General features: G+C 45.0%; 1 protein-coding gene across 1 annotated transcript; it reads right to left on the minus strand.

The window, feature by feature from the left end:
* Positions 1–715: 715 nt before the first annotated feature.
* On the minus strand, positions 716–17,486 carry LOC124284227 (hyaluronan mediated motility receptor-like). Its single transcript, XM_046720290.1, has 14 exons — positions 17,204–17,486; positions 12,093–12,241; positions 10,581–11,314; positions 10,024–10,194; positions 9,524–9,694; positions 8,123–8,281; positions 6,828–6,998; positions 6,396–6,542; positions 5,794–5,952; positions 3,283–3,426; positions 2,939–3,030; positions 2,322–2,454; positions 1,645–1,806; positions 716–854 (listed from the first exon to the last, which is right to left on the minus strand). The coding sequence occupies exons 1-13, from the start codon at positions 17,484–17,486 to the stop codon at positions 1,656–1,658; spliced, it is 2,664 nt and encodes an 887-aa protein (XP_046576246.1). The 3' UTR covers positions 716–854; positions 1,645–1,655.
* Positions 17,487–17,498: the final 12 nt, after the last annotated feature.

A 17,498-nucleotide genomic window follows, 5' to 3' on the forward strand; every position in this document is an offset into this window, starting at 1 on the left:
CAACCCCTTTTTACTATTAGGTTGTTATCAAATCCCGATACTGTTGTCATGCAAAACATACAAATTGCTTTTTTCCCTTGACAGATCATAGTACAACTTACCTAATATGTATATGGGGGTAATCAAACAAAAGATGTATTGGCTACTTACCCCAAATTGAAGTGTCCATAAAATATTCGTGTTTTTTCCTGTAATATGTCCCAATTAAAATCAGATAAATTAACAAGTTTATTACAACTATTCTCAGTTTTATTGATGGTTTTGTAAAGCTGAAGTCTTAAACAATCTAATGGACACAACCGTACTCTTGTTTTGTCATTTTATTCTTTCAGTGAATTTTGAAAACACATGAATTTGCAATTTTGGCTAAAATTTCATTTTGGTGAACCAAATACAACCATTACAATTTTTTCAAAATACATATCTATGTTGTGAAAAAGGCCACACTATGTCCTTTAATTTGCAATCAGTTTTGTTGAAATATATGATATATTTCAGAAGTTATCACACATTTCGTGAAAATGTGTGTTTGTGTAAATTTTCATGTGTTGCTATGGCAACATGTTGGTTACCATGTGCCATACCTATTTTGTGCGACCACAACCTTACTTTTCATGAAGGGTAGATATGTACCATGATATAAATTTAGGTTGTGGCTTGTTATACCTCCGGTTGGGGTTCATCTCTCTGACGAGTCAGAAACCACTAGTCTATTTGTAGCAGACTCAGTCTCCACAACCCAAGCCTCCTTCAATGAATCATCACAGAGGCCCAACAATTCCCAGCTGCAGATACACAACAGCTTTCACTGAAGAACAAACGTCTGGATCATCTGCCTACAGTCTATTTCCTGTGAAGAGAAAAAGATGATATGAAAATGTAATATATTGGATTAAATCCTTAACTTGTAATGAATATTTTATGAAACATTTATTCACAGAATGCTAGTCTTTCTGAATACACTATACTATGAAGAATGAACACTTCTATTGCAGGGAACTAAACAAGATACATCTCCAAATATCTGCTGCATGCCTTTCTTGATGGCCTCCCATTTGTGAGCATGACCTCATTTCACATCCACTTTAATAATCGAACCACCAGCCACATCTAGTGACACAACGGAAAGTCATTACCATTGATCTCAACTCAATTGGTTCCTGAATGGACAGTTTGGTACAACCACCTTATTTAGTTGGGAAATGCCAAGTATCTGACTACTACAAAGACAATTATATGGTTACATTATCTTGAAGTTGAACTCCTATCAGGTTCACATTCGGTTGTGATGCATTGACTGTGTTCACGTCCCCTGCTGGGGGATTATTGGGTGAGAGAGTCGGTTTAGTTTTACACAACACCCATCAATATTCCAGCAACATGGCGACAGTCTGTAAATAATCTAGTCTGGACCAGACAATCCAGTGATCAACAGCATGAGCATCGATCTACGTGATTGGAATACGATGACCAGCTTGGGGTACACACCGAGGATACATCGTGCAGGTACACACATCTGCAGCAGTATTCCTTTAAACACCAAAGACATCCAAGTTTGAAGCTATGGATGGTAGGCTCTCTTCAACATTGCTGTTTGTGTAACATTTTCATCTAACTCAAGACAAACATGGATCAATACCTGTTTTTTAGTGGAGTCATTGCTGGTGTTTTGTTCTCCTTCGTGTGCTGGAAGGCCTTGGAGGGGTCGAACTTGGGATGGCACTGAGACTGGGAGAGTCGGTCTTCACTCCGTCGCTCCATCTGCCGTTTCTGTTTGCGGACCTGCTCTCGCAACTGCACAACCTCCTACAGGGATCAGAAGGCGTGATATAACATTAATAAAAACTTAAAACTATCAGCCACCTTTTGTAGGTTCGTACATCATTGGACATTAATTGAGAGTTTATACAGTGGGACCTTCACAGAGGTAGAGAGGGCTTGTATTTCCATCCCACAGAGAACAATGTTTAAATGAATTACTTGTGTAACACTTGAGTCCCTGTTACAGTAATCAAGCTGCCCAATTTCCTGCACAGATCTCAGGCTCTGATCAGTCCAACCAAGAGACTTTCAACCAGGTTTGATGTAACACTTCAAGTGTACCTTCAAACGCAGCATTACCTTTGTTCAAGCCACCATTCTAACAGTTCCTCAGCCATCAACAAACACGAAAGTGACAATAACACACCCTTGGCTACAGATTGAGTCAATATCCTCGGCACACCTACACAAGCTCTATGAACATCGTAACGCACATACCATAATATAGACTAAACTACTCTCAGCACTAACATCAATTTGTGCAATGAAGTGGTCCAAACCTTTTTGAGCGAGTTGTTTTCCTCCTTGATCTTGACGATATGTTTAATCTTCTGTTTTGATTCTGGTGGCCAAGTAGTTGAGCATACTCAGTACTCAGCTTGTTGATCTCCGCCTGGGCATTGGCACTACAACCTGGCAGCAACAAGTAGCACATTCCAATGTTCACCAAAGTCTTATTGAAACATCAACTTGATGCATCTGCTAACACCTTTTGATGGACTATAAAACAACTGTTTTCATTAATTAATGGAAACATCACTGAGAAGACTTGTTTGTACAATGCTGCACTCAGCAATATTCCAGCTATGACAACAGCCTGTAAATGATTGAGCCTGGGTCACACAAGCCTGTGATTGATACTGTGAAGACTGCTCCATCAGGCATCTCCCACTATAAGTCACTTCTTACCAGCCTCAAATTTAAACTGGAATTCTGATGGAGGTGACATGGCATCAAAATAAAAAAAATCAAGGCAAATAAGTAAACAAATTTCGTACAATTGGCAAAAGAATCCATGGGGCCTATTCTAACAAACGTTATCATAGTGTGACAAGCAATAGAGGGCTGGGGACCTATTGTAACCAGGCTCCCTACAGTGTTTGAACACATGTCTTACCTAGTAAATACTGTCTCTCTGCTTCAAAGGCATCTATCTGATCAATGAAAGGTGCAACCTTCTCCTGGAGCTCTTCATACAAAGTCTGCCACCTGACAATACATAAGGGTAAAGGTCAACCTGTGATAAGCCACCAATAGCTACTGCAGTTGCCTTTATATTTCATAAATAAATCAACCACTACGTTTAATAATGGGAAGGACTCTGGTTAACATAAAAATGATTTTTGATCTCATATTTAATGATAAATTAGGATAAACAGCTCTCATGGCAAACTGAACATTCTGATTGACCACCAGCAATAAGACCTGTGATATTAAGTAGTTACAATGACAATGACTTACTTGTGTATTTCTTGTGTGAGAGCATCAACATCAGCTGTTGCGTCCTGCTCTTCAAACTGCTGCCTCAGCACTTCTACCTGCTGCTGATGTTGATCCTGCATCTGTTCCACGTCCTGGGCCAGCAGGTTGTACTCCGACACGCACCTGCAACACATCAACAGTGTACTCTCCTGTCTACTCACTGACAGCCTACTTCCCCCAATGCCTATAGCCTACTGTCATATTGCTAAGTACCAGTCCCACTCATCACTGACAGCCTACTTCCCTCATTGCCCACAGCCTACTGTCATATTGCTAGGTACCTGTCCCGCTCCTCACTGACAGCCTACTTCCCCCATTGCCTACAGCCTACTGTCATATTGCTAAGTACCTGTCCCGCTCCTCACTGACAGCCTACTTCCCCCATTGCCCACAGCCTACTGTCATATTGCTACCTGGTCACCTGTCCTGGGCTCCTCACTGACCTACTACTTCCCCATTGCCCACAGCCTACTGTCATATTGCTAAGTACCTGTCCCGCTCCTCACTGACAGCCTGCTTCCCCCATTGCCCACAGCCTACTGTCATATTGCCCACAGCCTACTGTCATATTGCTAAGTACCTGTCCCGGCTCCTCACTGACAGCCCTGCTTCCCCATTGCCCACAGCCTACTGTCATATTGTTAAGTACCAGAGACCTGCTCCTCACTGACAGCCTACTTCCCCATTGCCCACAGCCTACTGTCATCATATTGCTAAGTACCAGACCGGCTCCTCACTGACAGCCTACTTCCCCCATTGCCCTACAGCCTACTGTCATATTGCTAAGTACCAGTCCCACTCATCACTGACAGCCTACTTCCCACATTGCCCACAGCCTACTGTCATATTGCTAAGTACCAGACCCGCTCCTCACTGACAGCCTGCTTCCCCATTGACCACTGCCTATTGCTGTCATGTGCCTACAGCCTGTCTGTCATGTTGCTAAGTACCTGTCCCGGCTCCTCACTGACAGCCCTACTTCCCCATTGCCTACAGCCTACTGTCATATTGCTAAGTACCTGTCCCGGCTCCTCACTGATTTCCCCATTGCCTGTCCTTCCCTGTCATATTGCCCACAGCCTACTGTCATATTGCTAAGTACCAGTCCCACTCATCACTGACTGACCACAGCCTGCTTCCCTCATTGCCCACAGCCTACTGTCATATTGCTAAGTACCAGACCCGGCTCCTCACTGACAGCCTACTTCCCTCATTGCCCACAGCCTACTGTCATATTGCTAAGTACCAGACCCGCTCCTCACTGACAGCCTACTTCCCCATTGCCCACAGCCTACTGTCATATTGCTAAGTACCAGTCCCACTCATCACTGACAGCCTACTTCCCACATTGCCCACAGCCTACTGTCATATTGCTAAGTACCAGACCCGCTCCTCACTGACAGCCTACTTCCCCCATTGACCACAGCCTACTGTCATATTGCCCACAGCCTACTGTCATATTGCTAAGTACCTGTCCCGCTCCTCACTGACAGCCTACTTCCCCCATTGCCTACAGCCTACTGTCATATTGCTAAGTACCTGTCCCGCTCCTCACTGACAGCCTACTTCCCCCATTGCCCACAGCCTACTGTCATATTGCTAAGTACCAGTCCCACTCATCACTGACAGCCTACTTCCCTCATTGCCCACAGCCTACTGTCATATTGCTAAGTACCAGACCCGCTCCTCACTGACAGCCTACTTCCCCCATTGCCCACAGCCTACTGTCATATTGCTAAGTACCAGTCCCACTCATCACTGACAGCCTACTTCCCTCATTGCCTACAGCCTACTGTCATATTGCTAAGTACCAGTCCCGCTCCTCACTGACAGCCTACTTCCCCCATTGCCTACAGCCTACTGTCATATTGCTAAGTACCAGTCCCGCTCCTCACTGAGAGCCTACTTCCCCCATTGCCTACAGCCTACTGTCATATTGCTAAGTACCAGTCCCGCTCCTCACTGACAGCCTACTTCCCCCATTGCCCACAGCCTACTGTCATATTGCTAAGTACCTGTGCTCCTCACTGAGAGCCTACTTCCCCATTGCCTACAGCCTACTGTCATATTGCTAAGTACCTGTCCCGCTCCTCACTGAGAGCCTACTTCCCCCATTGCCTACAGCCTACTGTCATATTGCTAAGTACCAGTCCCGCTCCTCACTGAGAGCCTACTTCCCCCATTGCCTACAGCCTACTGTCATATTGCTAAGTACCTGTCCCTGTCCCCTCCTCACTGAGAGCCTACTTCCCCATTGCCTACAGCCTACTGTCATATTGCTAAGTACCTGTCCCGCTCCTCACTGAGAGCCTACTTCCCCCATTGCCTACAGCCTACTGTCATATTGCTAAGTACCTGTCCCGCTCCTCACTGAGAGCCTACTTCCCCCATTGCCTACAGCCTACTGTCATATTGCTAAGTACCTGTCCCGCTCCTCACTGAGAGCCTACTTCCCCATTGCCTACAGCCTACTGTCATATTGCTAAGTACCTGTCCCGCTCCTCACTGAGAGCCTGCTGTTTCAGCTGTAGGGACTCCACTTTCCGGGCTTGCTCCAGCTTAACAGCCAACAACTTGGCAACTTCACTCTCTGCTGCCACCAACTCTTTCCGCACGTCATTCAACGCCTGCGTTGATGTGACGTTGATGCTGAAACAACAACAGAATGAATGAATCACTTTGAAGTCACATGCTGCTGATGTAGTGACAGGGATAGGGCATCAACACATGCCACCAGGACCACACTGGATTCTGATGTTAGAATTAGACAGGATCTTCCTTGGGAAGAAAAGAAGAGAGAGAACACCTGATCTATCTATTTATGGCATGTTTTAGAATGTAGAATCCCAAAACAGTGACCTGTGCCAACCAACTTAGAGCAGCTTGTAGATGCCTTGGAAGAAGAATGGGATAGCATTCCAAAGAACAAAATTCGACCTCTAACATGCCCTTGTGGTTGGTGTCTGCTGAACAGGGTTCTGGATCAGATTTAAATCAGTCTCAGGACTGAAAGAAAATGATATTCACTCAACCATTCTTACCAACATGAGTAAATGAGGAAATAGTGAATACCATCCAATGTCTCCACTAACCTGTGTACATCTTCTGTGAGCTTTGACTTCTCCGTCTGTAGCAACTGCACCTGCAACTGCAGATCAGCGACGACAGTCTTCCTCTTCTCACCCTCCTTCACAGCCTCCTTCAGAGAACTCAGGTCTGCCTCGGTGGTCGTCTTGTACCTAAACCAGCACAGAAACCACAGCAATTCTAGAGATTATCTTTACGCTTAAAATTCTGCAGGGGTCCTATCAGATCAGTTTATTCCTGGGTGTCATCATTTGTGGAAACAGGTTTGTGAAGTTTCAGCTTCAGGTCAGATATTTATGGCACATGACAGACATACGTCATGACAAAAGTTCATGTGACTTTTAGATGGGTGAGCTGAAACTGTAATGATGTTGTCATGTATACATCATTTACAGTGTTAGGAACTTGGACAAACTTAAGTTTTCTGGGAGACTTACGCTTCAAAGGTCTTTGAAAGGGCAGTGTTTTCTGCTTCAGTATCTGTCAGCTGAGATGCCAGGTCAGACTTGAACTCCTCGAACAGTTTGCGTTCGTTGCGCATCCTCTCCTCCAGGGCAGCAAATCTCTCACTGCTGCAGGTGGTGTCAAACAGCTTCTCCTCCGACAATCTGGATGACACCTCACACATCAAGCCAATGACAACATAGAGAAGCAACAGAGGGTTATAGGGGTTTAGTTTGAAAATCCCTCAGCTTTCAAGAAATACCGAGTAGCTGAGTAGATGGTGCTACTGGTGGCAATAAAACGACGATATTTCTATGGAGGGTTATTTGATCAATTGTTTTCGAAAAACTATATAATTACCCGCACTGTTTTGACTTAGTAAATCAATAGCAGTAAATAATCTGACAAGAAAAATATTTGTATATTTTGGTAAATTGTTTAGTTATGTTATGGTGTGAGCAGTATTGGGAATGTTCTAAGGCTGGTGACCGATGTACCCATAGGAAATATCCCAAAGAAACTGTTCTTGTCAAGTTACAATGGGGATATCTGTAAAAGCATTTGGTTCCAAATATAATACAAGGCATCTTCAGTGAGACTTCATCAAATTCCCAAACATGGAATGTTGATATAGACTCATATCTTGGTCACATATACCAAGTAGGACCATGCTGAGGGGAATGTCATCTTTAACACATCCATCTCAGACGCAACTCTCTTCACACACAGATGTATGTATCTACATATATCAGTTCCACTGCCAGTCACCCTACTAATGGCCTCAATGTACCTGTCCCTCTCCACACACAGAAGTATACATCTACAGATATCTCAGCTCCACTGCCAGTCACCCTTCTAATGGCCTCAATGTACCTGTCCCTCTCCACACACAGAAGTATACATCTACAGATATCTCAGCTCCACTGCCAGTCACCCTACAAAAGGCCTAAATGTACCTGTCCCTCTCCACACACAGAAGTATACATCTACAGATATCTCAGCTCCACTGCCAGTCACCCTTCTAATGGCCTCAATGTACCTGTCCCTCTCCACACACAGAAGTATACATCTACAGATATCTCAGCTCCACTGCCAGTCACCCTACAAAAGGCCTAAATGTACCTGTCCCTCTCCACACACAGAAGTATACATCTACAGATATCTCAGCTCCACTGCCAGTCACCCTTCTAATGGCCTCAATGTACCTGTCCCTCTCCACACACACAAGTATACATCTACAGATATCTCAGCTCCACTGCCAGTCAGCCTACTAATGGCCTCAATGTACCTGTCCCTCTCCTCCTTGAGAGCCTCCTTCTCAGCCTCCAGCTTCTTGAGGATCTGCTGCTGACTGTTCTTCACCTCCCTCAGCTGGGTTACCTCCCTTTCAGCCTCCACCAGGTGGCCTTGCAACTCCCCCTGCTTCTCCATCATGTCTGCCCTCAGGCTGTGGAACATTCCAAACAGATCCAATCCTCAAATTGACATGAGTTCAATAACAAATATAGGAACAGACTTAACAACCATATTTGCTGGTGCGAAAGGCACTTTCTGACTATAATCACAGTACCGAGTGTTGTAATAAATATAAAGGGAACAACACAAAACAAAACCGTGACGTTATTGCATGACTTGTCAGGTGAGCAGGTCAAGGTTATTGGGGGCTATTGGTGGTGTGTGGTCTCGTGCCTAGAGCTCAAATCACATATCAGTTGAAGTTAAGCAATGTTGGGCTCGGAGAGTCCTTGGATGGGTGACTGTGTTTGGCAGCTTGACTCCTTAGAGTTTCTTGGACTTCAGTCCTGCCCCACAACAAAGCACATGTTATACATATGGTCGCACCTCAGACAAATGAGTTTGTTCAAACTTGCCTCTGTTCTTCCAGCAGAAAATGGGTACCCGATGGGATAAGTCATGTGACTTTTAACCTTCTACTGCCTCACAGGCAGCTTGGGTTATCTGGAGTAATGATACTCAGATTGTAGCGCTTTGAGTGTGCCCCGTGCCCCTCTGTGGTGCGGAATTCAGCGAATTACAAATGACCTTATTATTACTGCTAGAATGGAACATGTCATATTGATACAGAAGTTTTGAATACAGACATATCGTTTAGAGAAGTGTTGAATACAGACATATCGTATAGAGAAGTGTTGAATACAGACATATCGTATAGAGAAGTGTTGAATACAGACATATCGTATAGAGAAGTGTTGAATACAGACATATTGTATAGAGAAGTGTTGAATACAGACATATCGTATAGAGAAGTGTTGAATACAGACATATCGTATAGAGAAGTGTTATAGAGAAGTGTTGAATACAGACACATTGTATAGAGAAGTGTTGAAATACAGACACATCTATAGAGAAGTGTTGAATACAGAATACACACATATAGAGAAGTATAGAGAAGTGTTGAATACAGACATATCGTATAGAGAAGTGTTGAATACAGACACATCTATAGAGAAGTTTTGAATACAGACACATCTATATAGAAGTGTTGAATACATACACATCTATAGAGAAGTGTTGAATACAGACATGTCGTATACAGAAGTGTTGATTACAGAAGTGTAGTACACAGAAGCTGTGTCTGCTACATAAGGCTATCCAAGTAAAGTTCTTCATGGATTGGCCTATCCTATAACACATTTCCCCACGTCTGCCCAAGGTGCTATATACCGACCTGCTGAGTGCGTTCTCTGCCTTGAGTAGTGTGTTTCTTGTGTCCTGGAGCTCTGTGGTCAGCTCGGCCTGACTGGACTGTAGTGTGGACTGAGCCTGAGTCAGTGCGTTCCGGGCATCTCGTAGTTTCTCTTTTAGGTCCTGCTCACCAATCTCCTTCTCTGTCTCTAGCCTGAAGCACCAAGAGATCCTAGCTGATTCACCAAACCAGTTCAACACCGGCAGCTAATCTGACAACATACCAATTCACCAGCTCCTGCAGCTAATCTGACAACATACCGATTCACCAGATCCTGCAGCTAATCTGACAACATACCGATTCACCAGCTCCTGCAGCTAATCTGACAACATGCCGATTCACCAGCTCCTGCAGCTAATCTGACAACATACCGATTCACCAGCTCCTGCAGCTAATCTGACAACATACCGATTCACCAGATCCTGTAGCTAATCTGACAACATACTGATCCACCAGATCCTGTAGGTAATATGACAACATACCGATTCACCAGATCTTGCAGCTCGTTGGCCTGTTGCTGTGTATCCTGAAGCTTCTGGAGGAGGTCCTGTCTCACATTTTTCCATTGTTCTTTCTCTTGCTCTCCTTCCTGACTAACGATGACAAGCTTCTCCTCGTAATGCTGTCTCTCACTCTCCTTCTCTGCAGCCAACCTGAAATGATCATCTCTACACTTGAAGCAGGATCAGCAATAGACTTCCCCATCACCCATAGCTGACTATAGATCCCCAGTCACTCCTTGCCCTACGGACACTTCAGTCACACCTAGCCCTACGGACACTTCAGTCACACCTAGCCCTACGGACACTTCAGTTACACCTAGCCCTACGGACACTTCAGTCACACCTAGCTCTACGGACACTTCAGTCACACCTAGCCCTACGGACACTACAGTCACACCTAGCTCTACGGACACTTCAGTCACACCTAGCCCTACGGACGCTTCAGTCACACCTAGCCCTACGGATGCTTCAGTCACACCTAGCCCTACGGACACTTCAGTCACTAGAGATCAGCAACCAACATCTTAAACACTTACTTTGCCACGTCCTCCATAGCTGCGTTGAGCTCCTCGGTGACCATGTTGAGGTTCCTCTTGTACTCCGTCAGCTGTGCCACAGTCTCCACCTTCTCAGCCTTCACTGCCTCCAGGGCCTGCTCCAGCTGGGTCAGTGTCTTCTCCCGGGCTGTGACTTCAGCCTCGCTTCTCTTGGCCATGTTCTGCAGCTGCTGCTCCAGCTGCTCCACCTTATCACAGAGCTCGCTCTCAACCCCACGGTACTTCTCCTCAACCTCTTCCAACTTGACCCCTTCTCGCACAAGATCACTTTCATGCTGCAACTTCAAATGTTCTAGAAGCTGTTCCTTCGCCTCAAGGTTGGCAGTAAGATCCTGCTTCTCAGCTTTCAGTTTGTCCACCTCGCTCAAGAGGTTGTGCTTCTCTTCCAATAATTGAGACTTCTCTTCCTCTAGTTTCTGTATTCGATCCAGATAGAGCTCAACAGTTTTCTTGTGTGATCCTGTTACTTCAGACAGCTGTGAACTCAGAGATGACTCTGACCTCTCCGTCTCCGATAACCGACTCAGTAGGGTCTCTATCTGGGATGATTTTAAAGTAACCTGCTGTGAAAGGCTGTCAATTTTGTCTTGTGTTTTGTGAAGAAGAGCATTTTTTGCTTTCACATCTTCAGTTTTAGAATCCACCAGTGCTTGAAGCTCCCTCAGGGAACACCTGGACTTGTCTAATTCAGCCATCACATTCTCAGCATTACCCTGAAAACAAGCAGTCAGCATGTACGAATGGTGGCAGCTTGTCACGAGTTAAGTTTTATCATAAATCGGATGGTTGTTTCTTAAAATCACACCAATATTGCAGCTATGTGACAGCTGTCAGGACCAGACAATCATGTGACTGATGTCATGATCTTACTTTATGGAGTTACCATACAATGACACGCATCAATCAAGCCTGACCACCTGATCCAGTTAATGGACATCATGAATGCAAATATCAAATCACCAAAACATCTTTTCCCAAAGTGTACACATGTCTACAGAGAAACACTACCAGAAACAACCTCTGACTACTTTGGTGTGATATATGCTCCAAACCAACATGTCTGAAACTTGATTGGGAAATATTTGGTGACAGATTTCAGTATCGATGGTTTTGATGGTTACTGACACCAATAATTGAAATCAACAAATATCGAACATTACAAAAGACAGAAGACTAGCAGGCTGATGTAGTGCTGGTGTCTGTTTAGATGTATTTGAAAGGTTTACAAAACTGAGTGAGTAAGTTTAGTTTTACGCCGCACTCCGCAATATTCCAGCTATATGGTGGCGTTCTGTAAATAATCGAGTCTGGACTAGACAATCCAGTGATCAACAGCATGAGTATGGTTTACAAAGGGCCTTTGAAGTGCCCTCCTACATAAACACTCCCATAAGATGTTACAGCTGTATCTTCCTTCTCGACAGTCACAAAAGAATTCTGACACTACCTAGATTATACTTATTTCTGGACTCATTGACGTGTCAGCCCTACCTTGGCCTTGTTGAGCGACTGTATGAGATCCTTGTTTGTCTTCTGACTTGTCTCACACTCCAGCTGGACCTCCTGTAGACTGGACTTGGTCACCTGGAGCTCAGCCACAGCTTTCTCGTAATCGGCCCTGTGCTGGCTCTGCTCCTCCGCTGTGGAGAACAACAAGCTAGTTGTAGTCTTCAGTACAACACAACTTTATCACAGCCACACTCAGTCCTCGACCTGGCGGACTGATGGAGAACAACAAACTAGGTGTTGTGTTCAGTACAAAACAACTATATCACAGCCACGCTCAGTCCTCGACCCGGCAGACTGGTGGAGAACAACAAACTAGGTGTAAACTTCAGTACAACACAACTACATGTATATCACAGCCACACTCAGTCCTCGACCTGGCAGACTGGTGGAGAATAACAAGCTAGTTGTAGTCTTCAGTACAACACAGCTATATCACAGCCACGCTCAGTCCTCGACCTGGCAGACTGGTGGAGAACAAAGTGTTTGGCTTGTTCTTATAGATTAAAAACATGCACGTGTTGAAGATGTGACAGTAAACCTACAGTGCCCCGTGTTGAGCTGTATGGCAGGGCCCTTCTTGGGGTGTGGATACATATTATTACAATTATGTGGTAAGCTTACGTCTTATATAAATGCTTTTAGTTGAATGATGCGAAATACTCTGTAAGAATTCCAGCTCTGAACAGGTCTCCAGCAACCTGTGTATGTTGCAGAACCAGCTGAATGGATTAGGTTACTTGGTCGATATCATATGACCCAGATGGTGTGCTGAAAGTCACAATATCATTCACTGGATTGTCTGCCTAAGACTGGGTTGGGCCACTGGCATATAGCTGGAATATGGCCAAACTGTCACAAACACTTGTTGATGTGCTGTATGCCTCACCCACCTAGCGTCTGCTCCAAGATGTGATATTTCTCTGTCAGGCTCGCGAATATTTATGTTCATCATTTCCTCTCTTCTGAAAGGCAAAGAAATTCCACGTGAGAAGACAAAAGTGGATAATAAGGAATATGGTGGACATCTTCAGAATGTATAGCATTTGTACTTAGACAACCTAATGTACTACATATTTATATCCAAATGAACTGTCAGAGATTTGGGAAATTTGGGCAGCAGACCACACTGCCATTCATGGGGCAAGCAATGCGATGGTGTAGGGAACTCACTCTTCCAGCTGTTCTATCTTCTCCATGTGTGTTGCCAACTCCGCATTCGATTCGAACGACTGTTGTTCATAGATTTCTTTCTCATCACTCAGTGTAAAAATCTCACCCTTGAGAAATCTACATAAAAGTAAGCAAGACTTTTACTGCAAGGTAAGGTTATTATTTAATTCAGTAGACTATTGATGTCCCTGTTACTATATATATACATGCTGAATATCGGCTAAAACATAATGTAATTTTCTGACTAAAATTGATATTTTATACTTATCCTGACTTATGCTAATTATGCTGGTCTCCTTCCTCTTGCGAATGATAGTGGAACACTTGAAATCACTTGAAGTTCCCTTTAAAAAAGCGGATGTAAAATCACTCACACAAGAGTAGCGTCCCTTTCCTCCCTTTGGCGCGCCCAAATGGTCACATGATCGGCCATATTTGTCACTCTCTCTGTATGTAAACCCGACACCCCGATTTACAGGGAAATCCAGAGTGCCATAAGAGGGGAGGTTGGGAGGGCAAACCTCATGAGTCAGGATAAGTATAAAATATCAATTTTAGTCAGAAAATTACATATTTTTCCTTATCCTGACCCATGCTAATTATGCATGCAGAATCCGTCGGAAACGGTGGTGGGTCAAGCCACATTCTGGATTCACTGGTTGTAGATTTACGTCCTGTATTACCCCCCTTGGGAACTTATGACAGCACTGTTGAAGATTCTTTCAACTTCTCTAATGGGTCTAGGGGGACCACAACTTGTCAGATTTCTCCGAAACTTCTCCTGACATTTTCGTGTGGATTTTAGATATACTAATATTCCATTAGTTATCTAATACAACTCCATCTCTTGATGCGTGCATCAAGTGGAGATGCGACCCTTCTTCATGTACGAGTATGTCCTATACAAGTACAGGGTCTATCACTGATGCTAGTCTGTCCTAGACATGTGCATGGACTTATAGCCATTGCTCTCCAGAGCGTTGGTTTTCACAAGTCACGTGATCAAAGGGGTGAGATTTACTCAGCGCCTTTGTGGAACTGTTAGTTGTGCTACAACAAGTGGCCCAAACTGGTGAATGCCTGAGACGTCTTCAGTGGCAATGTCTCTGAGGTAGTGGTTGGCAAACACCGTGTTCGATCTCCAAAAGCAGACCTCCATTATAGTTGTAATCGAGCAGTTTCCATGCAGAGCAAGTGTTGACGCCAGGGTTCTGACTTCGTGTGTATTGGTTCTTGGCGATAAAATCCCATCTCAGTCCCAGATGTACGATGTCACAATGTCTTGATTCAAATCGTGTTCGTTCAAAGTCCAGAGCATGTATTCAGACATCCTTGCAGCTGTTGCTAGGGCGATCAGGAACAGCATTTTCTGAGTTAGTAGTTCAAAGGATGTCCGTTCTAGAGGCTCGTAGGCATCACTGGTGACATGTTGTAAAACTAGGTTGAGATCCCAGGCAGGAGCCTTAAATTTCTTTTGTTGGTCTTGCAACTTGAACGAGCGTAGTAGTGCCAGAATCTCTGGTACTTTGGTCAGCTTGATACCCGTTTTCATGGTGATAACTGTACCGAGGGCCGCTAAGTAAGTTGAAAGTGTTGAACCTTTTAAGTGTCTCGTCTGTCGTAGATGACACAGGTATTCCGCTTTAATACGCTCCACGCGTGTAGCTGGAACAGTGTCGGGTTCCCGTGAGCTTGCTTGGTGTGAGGATGGACGAGTAGCTTTGACCACTCTGGTAGTTTCAGGGTTGGACTTCCGAGTTCTCATATGGGGATGGGAAACCATACGCTCGCCGGCCAGTAGGGCGCGACCAAAATCAGTTGCAACGTAGTCGTCTGCTTGATTTTTTGTAGTACTTGAGGTAGTAGTGCAGGAGGCAGTAACTCGTAAGCGTTTAGTCCTTCCCATGAGATGCTTAGAGCATCTGTTGCCCATGCCTGAGGATCTGGAATCGGTGAGACGAACGTTGGTAGCTGTTTGTTGAACTTTGTTCCAAACAGGTCTATTAGTAGGGATCCAAAAGTCTGTCTGATGAACTGGAATGCTTCTGGATGCAACATCCATTCCGTCGGGGATGGTTGTAGTGGAGGAGATAGGGCGTCTGCTATGACATTCCTTGCTCCCGGAATGTGGCATGCCTTCATGTAGATGTTCAGGTCGTCAACTATGCTGAACAGGAGTTGTAGCTGACGTGTTGACCCTTGTTTGTTGATGTAAGATGCCACTGTGGAGTTGTCCGTGTGTACCATGAGTCATGCGTTCTTTAGTATGCTGGACCAATGTTGTAAAGCGTTGATTACTGCTTTCATCTCCAACAGATTGATGTGTGATTTCTGATCCTGACTTGACCACTTCCCTGCTGCCACACGTTGTTGAAGTGCGCACCCCATCCTTGTAGGGAGGCATCCACGTAGAGATGAGTGTTGCAAACCGGCTCTGACAAAAAGGTCCCTCCGCAAACGTTCGACTTCCGAGTCCACCATAGGAGATATGGTTTCAGGCTGTCCGGTAGTATTAACGGATCAAGGCTGTCTAGGTGGGCGTTCACAAATACTTGTAGTGGCCGCAACTGTAGTCTCCCTCTGTGAGTCATGTCTTGAGCTGAGGTGAGTAGACCGAGCATGCTTTGCCAAGCACGTAGTGTCAACGGAGAGAGCAATGCTTGAGATATCATCTGTTGTATTTTGACCCAACGATCCTCTGGAACGGCTATACGATCAACTGGCGTCATGAGTCGAATTCCTAGGAACTGCAGATCTTGTTTCGGCTCCAGTTCCGACTTGAGGAGATGCACTAGCCATCCTAGTTGAGTGAGCAGCCTGATGGTGAAATCTAGTTGCAGTCTGAGTTGACTGGGATCTTGATGAGCTTGAATCCCTTCGTCTAGGTAGAAAGCACTGTGTAGACCTCCACGATGTAGTTATGTGACTATGGGCTTGGTCATTCGAGTAAACAACCAGGGGGCCGACGATATTCCAAACGGTAGAACCTTCCACTGGAAATGATGTCCGTTGAAAAGGAATCGTAGGTATTTCCTTGAGTCTGGATGTATCGGGATGTGGAGGTACGCATCTTGCAGATCTATGCTGGCGAGGTAGTCTGCTGGACGAATGAGATGTCGGAGCTGAGGAAGATGTATCATCTTGAATTTTGCTGGTCTGCGTAGATACTCCCGGTTGAACTTCATCATGTTGTAGATGAGCCGAAATTTCTCCTTGGAATTCTTCTTCGGTAACAGGAAAATTGGGGAGTAGAACCCGGGCGTGATGAGATCTTGATCTATCTCATCTACTGCCTCTTTGTCGAGTAGGGTCTTGATAGCATCGTCCAGTTTCTCTATCTGGTCGGCTGCATAGTTCATCGGGTTGTTTGTGAGCGGCAGAGTGGCTTCCAACTTTATCTTGTACCCTCTGCTCAGTATCTGGGATATGTAGTCGTCCTGTAGTATCCGCCAATTCTCCAAGTACCGTTGAAGACGTCCACCCACTGTTGAAGGTTGTACGGGAATGGCTGGGGGTGGAAGACTCCAGTCGTTCCGAACCTGGCCTTCAATGCTTGCTTCCACTTGCACCCCTGGGTGCTCGGCCTCTTCGAGGGTTACTTCTAGGAGCTCCGGTTGGGCGACGAAAGGATCCTCTTCCTCCTTTCATACTGGAATACTTCTTTTCTCTGGCTCTCTGGACTCCTGCAAACTTAGATTTGTTGGAGTAGCGTTGGGATGTCTGACGAATCACGTTAGAAAAAGTGTCGATGGATTTAATCATCATAACTTCCCTGGAGTCGTGAGAAACTTCTCTGACGACTTCTTCAATTCCTCCTCCGAAGATGTAAGATGATGACCATGGGGCTATGTATAAAGACTTGGTGAAGCGTTCACTCCAAGTGCATGCTGACAATAACCCTTGTCTTCTCAGGAGAGTCAAACCCGCTGAGGTAGGTGCTAGGTGCTCCGACATGAATTGATGGTCTCTCTTCTGCATAAGTAGAGCGGAGTATATCATCCGGGCTTCTTCGGCCGAGGAATTCTTGAACTTCAAGATGAGAGTTTCGTTGATAGCCCTTGATCTGGCTGATCCGAAGAAAGTACGTCTGGTGGTTGTATCCAGCTGCGCTAACTTCTTATCCTCATTCTTGTAAGTTCTTTGACGGGAATTGGTGATAATCTTGTAGTCATCATCAACCTCTGGAGCCTTCAGGAAGGGTTCCATCCTATGTAGAGG

This window comes from Haliotis rubra, unplaced genomic scaffold (assembly GCF_003918875.1).
Source record: "Haliotis rubra isolate DU_JTF1 unplaced genomic scaffold, ASM391887v1 Scf331, whole genome shotgun sequence".
In the NCBI taxonomy this organism is placed as follows: Eukaryota; Metazoa; Mollusca; class Gastropoda; order Lepetellida; family Haliotidae; genus Haliotis; species Haliotis rubra.

Coding starts and splice junctions, on each gene's coding strand:
- LOC124284227 (XM_046720290.1), bottom strand. CDS start 17,486: ATGGAACCCTTCCTGAAGGCTCCAGAGGTTGATGATGACTACAAGATT. Junction 10,195..10,580: donor GCTATGGAGGACGTGGCAAA/GTAAGTGTTTAA, acceptor TGATCATTTCAG/GTTGGCTGCAGAGAAGGAGA. Junction 9,695..10,023: donor CTGCAAGATCTGGTGAATCG/GTATGTTGTCAT, acceptor TTGGTGCTTCAG/GCTAGAGACAGAGAAGGAGA.